General features: G+C 55.7%; 1 protein-coding gene across 1 annotated transcript; it reads right to left on the reverse strand.

The window, feature by feature from the left end:
• Window positions 1-299: 299 nt before the first annotated feature.
• TMPRSS3 (transmembrane serine protease 3) lies at window positions 300-11,150 on the reverse strand. Its single transcript, XM_049785435.1, has 12 exons — window positions 11,012-11,150; window positions 7,789-7,899; window positions 6,849-6,965; window positions 6,618-6,741; window positions 6,094-6,219; window positions 5,288-5,331; window positions 4,706-4,871; window positions 4,338-4,504; window positions 3,032-3,127; window positions 1,816-1,958; window positions 1,351-1,503; window positions 300-317 (listed from the first exon to the last, which is right to left on the reverse strand). The coding sequence occupies exons 1-12, from the start codon at window positions 11,103-11,105 to the stop codon at window positions 300-302; spliced, it is 1,359 nt and encodes a 452-aa protein (XP_049641392.1). The 5' UTR covers window positions 11,106-11,150.
• Between the last annotated feature and the right edge of the window lie 1,451 nt (window positions 11,151-12,601).

A 12,601-nucleotide genomic window follows, 5' to 3' on the forward strand; every position in this document is an offset into this window, starting at 1 on the left:
GGCAGCTACAAGGATGAATTGGGGTGGACAGAGAAGAAACAAGTGCAAGGGGTGGGGCACTCTGTAAGTGGTCCCTTGTCTGCTTTAGTGGAGGTCCCCTGAAGATCATTTCCAGGTGGAGGAGACAGAAGGCACAGGGAGGATGAGGAGGATGCAGCCAGGACCAGGAGGACCAGGAGGACGGTGAGGAGGGTCCTTCGTTCGACTCCGGGTGTGGGCAGCTGGGAGTCACCCTGACCTGCCAGGCAGGAGGTCTCAGCTGTGCAGGAATTGAGGGTGCCGGCAGAAATGGCCCCTCCTCATGTCTTCAGGTCTCTCTGGAAGTAGAGAATGATGTGAGGCCCCAAAGTATTACCTGAGGGGAGGAACATGGCCCCACAATCTGCATGTTATCCTGAACCCCGAGTTGCAGCTTCCTGAGGACCAGCAGGATGAGTCAGAACCACCATGTGGGATGGAGAGCTGGGCTGTGGTCAGGCACTGACACAGGATGGGGCTGGGGTACCCCCGGGATAGGACTTAAAGTACCCCTAGGACAGGAATTGGGTCAGGATTTGGAGCCTCCAGGACTTAGGGACCCCAGGGGAGGACTCAGGACCCCCTATGGAAATTGGGTCCTAACCAACACAGGGGGATCAGAAGCCAACAGGAGGATACAGCCTCATAGAGCCAGAGTCAGGGGTATCTTGGGAGACCATGTCCAGGTTGGGATCCATCTCCAGGGACCCCTCTGGGCTCTGTCATCTCAAAGGATGATAAAGCAAAGGACCCTCTACCAGACCTACAGCGAATGTGGGCAGAAGCAGCAAGGAGACCCCAGGCCTCACCCCACATGCTCTTCCCTCTGGGGAACATTGCCCTTTGGGGAGCAGAGCTTCTGCGAACAGGGAATGGTGGTGCTGGGTTCTGGCTTCTCCATAGGACCAGTCACACCTCCCCCAGCAAACCCCAAAGTCCTCTGAGACGGAACCAGGCAGGGCTCTGCGAGCCGGAAACAAGCTCACGCGGGCAAATATTTGCCAAATGCCCACGAGGTGTGGCTATCACGGGCACAGCTCAGCCTCTGGCACCCTGAGGTAACACCTCTCCCTGGCCACGCCACCTCTCCTGGTCCAGATTACAGCCTGCAGGGACGCCAGCCCTGAACTGGCTGCCAGGGATCCTTGTTACGCCCACTCTGCCCCTTTCCCACCCCACAACCCCCCTCAACTCTGCACCCCCCCATGTACCAAGTGCCCACCCTGCCTGGTATCGTCATGTACCCTTTTGGCCTGACCCAGCCCCACCCACGGGTGCCACAGGACTGACCCACAGGGCCCCCACCCAATACCCAAACCATGTGAGCCCCACCTCCATCTGCTCGTGAATCCAGTCCAGGAAGGAGGTGACTCGGGTGTAGACGCCGGGCTTGTTCACCTCGGCACATCCGATGCCGAAGCTCGTGGCCCCCACCAGCTTCCACACTCTCCTCTCCTGGCACACCAGAGGGCCCCCACTGTCCCCCTACATGGGGAGGGAAACACTGATGACACAGTCCCAACTCCAGTACATCCGCCATTTGCTCCATCCCTGAAGATCCTGGATTCAGGCTCATGGAACTTTCTGGAATGGACACAGCCAGGAGAGGTTCCTGCCTGCCTGCTTCTACCCAAGCTCCAGACACTCTGGAAACCTCTACCAGGAAGGATTCTCTTCTTATGAGCCCCCCCCCCCAGCAGATTTGAGGGCCCCCTTGTGGCCCACAGGGATAGGATCTCTAGCTGGGTGGCACTTTCTTGGGCAAACATGCCAGCACCCGGGTGTGGCCTGACCCACCTGGCAGCTGTCCACGCCACCCTGCAGGTAGCCGGCACAGAGCATGGACGGAGAGATGATGCCTCCGTACACTTCCCGGTGGTTGCACACCTTGTTGGCCAGCAGTGGTACAGCCGCATGGTTCAGGATAGGGGACGCATCACCTGCAGCAGGGCCAGGGGGGTTGGCAGGTCTGACAGACACCCCTGATCATGCACTTCCCTTCCAAGGGGCTTGAGGTCATCGACAAATGCCAACTAGGCTAGATATGACTATGTCCTAGACACAAGAGATAAACTGAGGCTCCTGGGACTTCTCAGCAGCATTTGGGTGGAGGAGGTAGGAGAGAGGACGCCCAAGAGTCTCATCTAGGCAGTCTGGGATACAAGGAAGGAGACGGGAAAGCAGAGCCAGTGCTGAGCTGACAGAGGGGCCAGGCCCGGGCCAGCTGCTCTGGAAGTGGGACACAGGCTGGACCCACTTCTGGTCCACTGGCTCCCCGGGATATTTTACTGCATCAGGGAAACCATGGTACAAGGCAGGTCAACTGGTAGGACAGAGCTGGGTACAAAGCAGAGTAAGATCTAAAGGGGCTGAGGTGAGGTAAGGGCTGAGAAAGGATGCTTTGGAGACCCAGGATAAGGGGGTGGAAGATTCTGAGAGTTTCTAGAGAAGACATAATGTGGGAAAGTTCTACAAAATCTCCAGGGAAGACAGAATCTAGGAAGTTTTAGAAATTCCAAAAAAGATGGAGTCTGGGAAGTTCTAGAAAAGGTCAAGAGAAGATACAGTCTGGGGAAATTCTAGAAAACTCCAGAGAAGATACAGCTTGGAGAAGTTTTAAAAATCTCCAGAGAAGACAGCATAGAGCAGCTCTGAAAATAGGCACCCCATGCCCCTCCCCGGGGTGTGATGAAGTATCTCAGGCACAGCTCCAAGTTGGCCATTTAGCCCAGCTCCAAGCCACTGCATTGGAGGCATGTCATAGCCCCTGCAGGGGCAGCAGGCAGCCTTGACCCGTGGGCACTGCCCTGTGGTGGTTACACCTTTTTTTGGGTGTTAGAGGCAAGAGCATGTATGGTAGGGCATCATGGATCTGCAGTATTCAGACCCCTTATGTGTGCCGGGAGGACACAGCACAACGTTCAGATTAGGGTGCATGTCCCAGGAACAGACATCCTGGGAACAGACAGAGACCCTGGGAACAGACAGGGACCCTGGGAGCATCAGCACTGACCTCCGTCCTCTGTGGCCCCCCACCCTGATGTCCAGCACAACTTTCCTTCAGGAAATTCCTCTTCTGCATTGGGCAGGCACACCGGCTGGATCAGGGCTGCAAGAGGACAGATGTCGCCAGTCTATGGGTAGCTGCTTGGCACCACCATCTCTATCTTCTGCCCTGTGGCCAGGAGCCCTCCTTCACCCAGCATCCCTGAATCACAGCACTGGGTGCCTGAGAGGCTACAAAGGACCCAAGAGTGGAGGGTGGAGGGAATGGAGGCACTGTCTCCACCACCCAACCTCATCTTTTCCAAACACCACCTCTGGGGACTGAAGAAGTAGCACAGAGGGGAAGGCATTTGCCTTGCAGGCGGCCAACCCAGGTTCAATCCCTGGCATCCCATAGGGTTCCCTGAGTCTGTCAGGAGTAATTTCTAAGCACAAAGCCAGCAATAACAGCTAAACACTGCCAGATGTGGCCCAAAACAAAATGAAACAAAACAAACACCATCTTCGTGCTAGTCCTGCCACCTCAGAGGCATCTGCTAGTGTGGCCCGCTGAGGCCCTGAGACATGCTGACAGAGCAGTGCATGGCAGGGACAGTGTCCATGTGGGGTGCAGAGGGGACACTCAGGCATTGTGACCCCAACGGGGAAGCCACTCCCTATCTAGACTGTGCTTGGGTGATGCGAACAACCTTGGTTGCAGGCCAGAGCAGCCCTTCTTGGCGGGTTCCCTAGTCTGTGTTCCCTGACACCCCCTTGCCCAGGTCAGGATCCTAAGGCTTCGCTCATGTCTATGGCTGTGGCAGCTACCAGCCTGCATGGCTGTTCTGGGCTCTCTTGGCCTCCAGCAGACAAGGCATAACGTGGACAGACTTGGTCACTTCTGGGGAAAGAAATCTGCTGTGTTCTCCCTCCACCTCTGGTCCAGCCAGAGGTCCAGGACTCCCCACATCCAGCTAAGGTGGGCCTGGGACATGGACTCTGTCTCAGCCAACAAGGGCTTTCCCAAAACATGCACAGGTCAAGACAAAGCCTGGTCTCCCCTAGCCAGAGGCCACAAGGCAGCCTGAGTGGGTCAGTGCCCTTCACCGGGGGGTCACAGCAGGGAGAAGGTGCCTCTGAATATTCCAGCACAGTAGATGAGTGGGAGAGAACCCTAGACTCTGCATACAACAGGAAAAGCAGAGTCCAGCTTGGCAGGGAGAGAGACAGCCTCACATCACAGCCTCAAGTTCAGACGCAAGACCACTCGCCCCACCCATAAGGGTCCCACGAGGCCCACCACAACAGCAACAGTGCCCAACGACCCAACGCACCATTGAAGCTGAGCGGGGTGGCCAGTTTCATGAGGGCGATGTCGTTCCCCAGGCGCTTGGGCTTGTACTTGCTGTGGTAGATGATCTTGTCCACCAGGATGGACGGCGCCGGGCTGTCCAGGGCCACCAGCCCCACCTGCACGGTCCAGGACCTGGGCTCATACAGGCTGAGGGTGGAAGAGGGGAGCCCAGCCTTGATGGGGAGTCCTGGTGGGCCCCACAGGACACAGGCAACCCCCCCTCCTGGCTTCTCGAGCTCTACTCTGTCCCGTCCCTCCAACCCGCTTCAGCACCCTGAAACCATGACTCGTGACCCCAGAAGCTGCCACCTGTGCCCCACTCCCCAAGGAGCCATTCCCCCAACTCACTCGTACACGCAGTGCGCTGCTGTGAGCACCCATACGGGCGTGATGACTGAGCCCCCGCACAGATGATGGCCCTGGAACTGGAGACTGGCCTGCCAGGGCCACTGAGCCAGCAAGGACACGTTTCCGCCCACGATGCGTCCGCGGCCACCGGAGCGCACACCACAGGCTGCAGGAGAGGAGAGAAGAGGAGAGGTGGGATGGGCTGGGCTGGGCTGGGATGGGACCCTGCACAGGCCCCCGCAAGACTACACACACACACACACACACACACACACACACACACACACACACACACACACACACACACACACACACACCAGCCAGGACTTCCCAGAGCTCACAGAGAGTCGAGCAAGCCCCACCCCCACAGAGCAGAAATGTGGGGCGAAGTCCTGAAAACCCAGGGCTTTTGAAAGTGGAGGTGACTTGTCAGATCCTCCCCCCATGCTAGGATCCCCAACTTCCAGGATGAGGGACAAGGGGCTAGGAATAGAAGTCATCTGCTTGGGGATCATAGTCAGCAAGAGATGGAGCCTATGGCTGGGGTCCCCTCACCCTGGGTCCTGTACACACCAATCCTACCTGTGCACACCAGCGTGACCACACGGCCCGAGGGACAGTCCTCCCTGGAGTGAATAAGAGACAATGGTGTGGGCAGGCGGGATGTAGGGAAGTGGGCATATGGGCACACAGAGATGCAGACGCACACCACATGGAAACATGAGAACACAGGCTCACAGGGACACGGGCACAGACTCCACACAAAGTTCCTCCTCCCTCTGCAGGGAAAGAAGTCGCTGTCAGAAGCAGCGGTTGTACTTTAGAGAAAAACTGAGAAGCTGGTCCCAAGACGCTGTGGGATGCCCAGTCACGGCTGGGTGCTGCACTCGTGTGCAGACATGAGACACAGCCCCTGACACCCTGGGGCAGCAGCAGGAGCGGAACCGGAAGTTTGCATGAACTAGGTGCTCTTGACACCCATTGGATAGGTGGTCCCACTCCTCTGCCATGCCCCTCCTCTCCCTCTGAGCCCCTCTCCCCCTCACTCTTCTCCCTCGCTCCCTTCTCCTACTTCATCTTCTCACCCTTCTCTCTCTTTCCCTCTCTCTCCCTCTCACTTATTTCTTTCTCCGCCTTCCCTCTCTCTTCTGTTTGCCCTACCCATCTGATACCTGCTGTTTTGGAGACCCACAGACCCTTCCCCATCTAAAGACTCTCTTGGTGCAGTAACAGGTGCAAAGTATGACTTAGCTACCTGGAGCATTCACTGGACCAGGTGGCCTGTCTTGTCTTGCACCTCACCTGGTGTAGACTGCCCCCCCATGCCTCACTTGGTGAAGACCATCACGCAAACACACACACACACACACACACACACATATTCTCACCTGGCATAGACCGCATGCTGCAACGCAGTGACCTTTTCATCAGGCAGGAGGTGATTGATAGATGCAAAGTCCCCCCTGAAACGCTCCTCCAGGGTCTCCACCCGGAGGGATGCTGAGCTCACTGAGCTGTAGGGGGCACAGAGATGGGACAATCCCAGGACAGAGATGAGACGGTCTCAGGACAGAGACAGGGTCCAAGGACAGAAATGGGGCCCACTCTGCATGCAGGTGTACTGAAGCCCCCCCCACCTCCTCTGCTGGTCCCAGGGAACAGACTTTCAGGGGGCTCTAATCCCCACTGCTGTGAGGGACACCCAAGAGCATTCTGGCACCACACCTTAAACACCCCACCTCCTAGGTCTTCCAAGCTAGTCACAACACCACTGGGCTGGCTGGGCACCCCAGGAGCAAGGCAGCAACAGGTGGGTCAATGCCCCGGCAGATGGCAGCACCCCCTGGTGTTTCCTGACAGCCCGACGGCAGTGCCCCCATGCACCCAACAGTGACCCCTGCCTTTCCCTCACCTGGGGAAGCCCAGCTGGCTGCAGGCCACATCGGCGTGGTGGCCCTTCCAGTCGTCGGAGCACAGGGTCCTCCAGGCAGCAGCAGTGAACACCTGCAGGGCGCCGTGCTGGCCACTCACGCGGACTGGCCAGCCGGGACCAACCGGGGTCAGAGTCAGTGGGTGGCACCTAGCCTCGTGTCCCTGCCAGTCTCCCCCCAGCCTAGTGGGGCCCACACCCCGCAGGACTCACCGCAGCGGAACTCGTCCTCGCCCGCCTTGCAGTCCCAGCTGCCGTCACAGCGAGCCGCCAGCTCGATGCACTTGAAGGAAGATCGGCAGCGGTACTTGCCTGAGCAGTCGAAGTGGACTGGGCAAAGGGCACAGGGCAGGAGGCATCAGGTCATGGGGACACAGGAAGGGAAACATGGGGTCATAGCAGAACACAAAGTTACGGGGGAATTGGACGAGGAAACTAAAGGGGCCCTGGGGTGTCGGGGCTGTCGTGATGGGCTACCTAGAGGCATCACAGGTACATGAGGGTGTCATAGGGAGCATCATGGGGCATGATAGGGGGTCCCCAGAGCCTGGCTCTCTGTGGCTGTGTGCTTGTCCCATAAGGTAGCCACAGGGAGAGCTCGGCCCTGCCCATCCTCTCAGCTCATCTCCACTCGAAATTCCTGAGGACTCTGCCCCCTCTCACTTTTTGCCCGACTCTGAAATGCTCTGAAGTTGGGGCCAATGCAGGCTGCTAGTGACCAGCTGGGGAAATGTCCCCAAACCCTCCTGAAGCCTCTTCCCTGACCTGGGCAGGAAATGAGAGGTGAGGCACCTCCCAGGAGCACAGGTTACTTGAGAGAGTGGGAGAAACTGAGTCGCCCCTGGGACTGGGCAACTCTCCCCAGAGCCACCCCAGGCAGCCTTCGTGAAAGGCTCCCTTGTCTTCTGCCCCCTCCTGCCCTCGGATTTGGTTTCACCCACTGCCGCCGGCACTGTCAACCGAGAGAGCCGAGCGTGGCCCGCAACCACTGGAGAGCCCTGGATGGTCTCGTATCCATGCAGGGCAGACCCCCCAAGGATGTTTGCTCCAGGAATTAAGACTGAGGGGCCCCAGCATGCAGAAGTTTTAGCTCAGGAGATGCTGAGCGGCCACCGGACACTTGAGAAGGTGCTAAATAATGAATCGAACTCACTGCCCAGGCCGACAGCCAGCGCCACGATCAGAGCAATGACCCCGATAACGATGATCGGAAAGAACTTCAGAGGCAGTAGAGACAGGATCTGGGCAGCCACAGCGTCTGCGTCTGGGGAGCAGAGAGAGGGAGGAAAAGGGAGAGGAGAGAGAGGGAGCACAGGGCATGCACCAGGGACCTCTGCCATCCACTCCAGCAGGGACCCTGTGTGACTCGAGACCCTGATCTGAATAACAGGCACTTTACAGTGCTAAAGGATGGAGGAATGGATGCTAATGTGCAGGCTTTTAGCTGGAATCACTTCCTGTGGTTCTCTAGGGCCCTGCAGTGCCAGAGATCCCCTGGCACATGAAGCACATGCACCATCCTTTGTGCCCCAGCCCTGGAAGGAAGGAAGGAAAGAAGGAGGGATGACTGTATGGATGGACAGGTGGGCAGTGAGGTGAAAAGGTGAGTAGGTGAATGAATGGACAGATGTACAGACAGATGGATGTGGGTGAGGGTGGGGAGGTAGGTGGAAGAGGCAATAATGGATGAGTGGGCAGAGATGCGTGGGTGAGTCAGTAGATGACAAATGAGTGTCTGGATAGGTGGATGCATAGATAAGGAGTGGATGAATGGATGAACAAACAGGCAAATGAATGGGTAGATGGCTGGACCAATAGAATAGATGGATGGTAGGACAGAAATATAGATGAATGAATGGACAAACTGGATGGATGGATGGATGGATGGATGGATGGATGGATGGATGGATGGATGGATGGATGGATGATGGGTGGACCAACAGATGGCTGGATGCATAGCAAGATGAATGGATGAATGGATGGATGGATGGATAAAGAGGCAGATGATTGGATGGATGGACAGACAGATGGATAGATGGAATGGTGGATGGATAATGGATGGATGGACAAACTGACAGATAGGCAAATAATAGATAGTGAGTAGATGGATGAATAGAAAAGCAGGCATATGGACGGATAACATTATAATAACGAGCATTGTATTATCTCAGAATCAAAGACCGTGTCTCTCAGTACACACAATTTGGTCCTGAATTAGCAGAGACAAATATTGCTTCTCACTCTCCAGAAACCTCCTCTTCTGTGAATATATCACTCTATTTACAGAAGCCCCACAAATACCTCCTTACTCCAATTGTTCTATGTAAGATGACATTCAGCTATTTACAGCTCTGTATTTTAGAATCAGACTTAAAAAGTGAGTCTCAACTGTAGATTCAAAGATTGTTGTCCAGTGAGAACCTTTGTAATACTCACGTACTTTGTACCACATTTTACTCTCCTTTACCCCACCCTGCACCCTAAGAAGGGGGTTCTCGTGATCCCAACCCCCATCCCCATTCTGTCTTTGAAGACATACTCAGGGTAAACTCCTCAAATGCACAGCAAATGTTCTGTAACAAAGAAATGCAGAATAATAAGCACAGAAAACCTCCACCTTTCTAGAAATACAAAAAAAAAAAAAAAAAAACCACCAATGAGAGGTGAGCACAGATCAGCTCTCTGCCATCCCCGGAAGTGAGTCACAGTTCTCATATCTCAAAGGCTCCAAAGTTTCAAACATGGAAGAGAGGTCAGACCCAATAATTCCACTTCTAGGGACTCATCTATAACCTCAAAAATCTCATCCAGGGGCTGGTGAGGTGGCGCTAGAGGTAAGGTGTCTGCCTTGCAAGCGCTAGCCAAGGAAGGACCACAGTTCCATCCCCCGACATCCCATATGGTCCCCCCAAGCCAGGGGCAATTTCTGAGCACTTAGCCAGAAGTAACCCCTGAGCACCCCCGGGTGTGGCCCAAAAACCAAAAAAAAAAAAAAATTTAAAAAAAAAATCTCATCCAGGGGATGCTTCAAGAAATAGGTCTCTGTAATATCACAGAGAGAACCAGGAGCAAAATGCAAAGGTACACACAGGCTTTCTCCTTCAAACGCTAGGGGCTGGCTTTAAACTTGAGGTTTGCTCAAGTCTGCATAAAGCCAGGCATTGATGAACAATTTGTATTACAATAAAACTTTATGGATAAACACAGACACCTTGGGGCCAGAGCAATAGCACAGCGGGAAGGGCTCTTGCCTTACAAGCAGCCAACCCAGGTTCTATCCCTGGCATCCTATATGATCCCCTAAGCACTGCCAGGAGTGATCCCTTAATGCAGAGCCAGGAGTAACCCCTGAACACTGCTGGGTGCGGGTCCCCACCCCAAAAATAAATAAAATCCAGATATGTTTTTTATGACTCAAAAAGAAAACCAAAAATAAGTGTAGGAGGGTCAGAGCAATAGCACAGTAGGGAGGGTGTTTGATTGCATGCAGACTACCAGGGTTTGATCCCTGCCATTCCATAGGGTCCCCAGAGTACTGCCAGGAATGATTCCTGAGCTCAGAGCCAGGTGTGGCCCAAACAAAGAAACAAAAACAGGGCCAGAGCAATAGTGGGTAAGGCATTTGCTTTGCATGTGGCCAAACTGGATTCGATCCCTGATTCCTGGAACTGACAGGAGTGATTTATGAGTCAAGAACCAGGAGTAACCCTGAACACCACCAGATGTGCCAAAAAATTAAAAATAAATGGCAAGAATGGGCTGGAGAGATAGCACAGTGGTAAGGCATTTGCCTTGCCTGCAGCCGGATTCAAATCCCAGCATCCCATATGGCCCCTCGAGCCTGCCAGGAATGATTTCTGAGCACAGAGTCAGGAGGAACCCCTGAGCAACACCGGGTGTGACCCCCAAAAAAAAGGCAAAGGAATTTCCAGGGATGCTGCCCCGTCCTTTCTATTTGTATGTTCATTTGGGTTTGGGGCCACACTTGGCATGGCCCACACAAGGCAAATGTCCAACCTGCTGTCCCATCTCCCCACTCCTTCTGATCTTTCCAGAAGCTCTATAAGCTTCTGTGAGGTGCCACCAGGCAAGCCAGCCATGGGAGGTGAATGGCAGGACCCTCAGCCGCCCCCTGTGAGAGTGTTAGGGGGCCAGGCCAAGAGACCCCCAGATGGATGGACCTTCCGGGCTTGCTGTTCTAAGAGTGTCCAGGGGCTAACTCAGGATGTTACCTCTCTCCCTGCTGCCCAGAGCAACTCCAGCTAATGTGAAAGTCTCACCAGAGTACCAAATACTTCCAGGGCAACTCTTTTTCTGGGGTCTGGCACCTCCCAGTGGGGGGTACTGCCAAGACCTGCCCGCCCTCTCCCACCTACCTGGGGCCATAGGACTGATCTTCAGATCATCCAGCCCAAAGAGGGACCGGAAGGAGAAGGGGGCTTCGGCAGCCGGAGGGTCGTTCTCGCCCATGGTGACAACTTCAGGACCTCGGAGATGCGTGTCCGCCTCCTCCTGCACCTCCTTCCCAGAAGAACAGAGCACATCCACCCAGTGACCTCAGTCGATATCCCAGCACCCCAACTCCCCCATATGCCTGCCCCATGTCTAAGCTCTCAGCAGCTGCCCAGGGCGGGGAGGAGAACCCCAGTTAGCCCCTGAGTCAGGCGTGGTTCTCACCCCTTGCTGAGGTTCTCTCTGCCACCCCAAAAACATCCAAGGGTTCATGCTCAGAGCAATACCAGGTTCCAAGCACTGCTGCCCCAGCCTGGCCCGCCCTCTGCCCTGAGCCCCTGTTCCCCGAATTCACCGTCTGGTGGACGCACACGGCACCCCACACCCACGCTCCTACTCACATAATGTCCCTGCCTCCAAAGGGTGATGGTGCGGGCAGGAAGCTCCCGGCCGCAGAAGGGGCAGCCTCTACCCGTGCCCATAGGCATGACCTACTTAGGACGGTGGCCGAAGGGCGGGGCTTCCCCCCCCCCAACACTGGGCTCTGGTTCCAAAAGGTCAGAGGTCCTGGAAGTGTCCCCACAGGGCGGGTGGAGAGCCGGAGGAATGTTTCAGCCTCCTGGCCCAGGCATCAGATGAACACTGCTTCCTCAAAGAGTGAGAGCTTTTTTTTTTTTTTGGGGGGGGGGGGTTCTTTGAAATCCTGAGACCTCAGTCCCTGTCACTTCACTCTTGGGGCAAAATTTGCAAGCCCCTAATTGTGGGGCTCCCCACTATCTGAGGCCCAAGAGCTAGGTGCTGAGGCTTCTCACGTTTCTGCCTTGCAGCCCCTGGGGATGAATCTGCACCTCCAGCTCTTAGTTTCAGTCTCACTTTCATTCATCCTGGAGCGGCAGTTAAGGGTCAGCAGAAATGGGGGTACCCATGGACAGGGGGTCCGTTCAGCCGGACAGGGCACTGCTGCCCTGAAAAGACTGAGGCAGATTCAGCACTTCCCAAGCTCTGCCCCCCTTGACTCACCACTTCAGGACCCTCCATCCTGCCCAGCACCAGGCATGTCCCCGATCATCCTGGAACCAGGGCGGTGGGATTCCAGCGGGGCTGCTTCTGTCCACCCAGTCGCTCAGCCCCGTCCCGGCAGCACACCGAGGCTGTAACCCAACCTGACCATGGCTATCGAGTGGCTGGAAACCAGGGTGGAACCACAGCTCCCTTGGAGTGTGGTGGGCTGGGAAACGTGGCCATAGCCGTGGCTGGCCCAGTGCATGCTGGGAAACATGGCCATGGCCCTGGCCTGTGGCCTGTGGCCCGTAGAGTGGCCAGACAGATGATTGCTGGGAAATGTGGCTGTGGACATGGCCTAGGAAGTAGCAACCGGTAAATGCAGGGAAATGTGGCCGTGGTCTGTGGAGTGACTGGCCCAGTGGGTGCTGGGAAATGTGGTTGTGGATACAGCTTCTGGCTCTCTTGGCCTCTGTCTCCCTTGCAGCTGCTTTTCCAGGCTTCCTAGCTGG

The sequence above is a fragment of the Suncus etruscus genome, chromosome 13, assembly GCF_024139225.1.
Source record: "Suncus etruscus isolate mSunEtr1 chromosome 13, mSunEtr1.pri.cur, whole genome shotgun sequence".
Lineage (NCBI taxonomy): Eukaryota > Metazoa > Chordata > Mammalia > Eulipotyphla > Soricidae > Suncus > Suncus etruscus.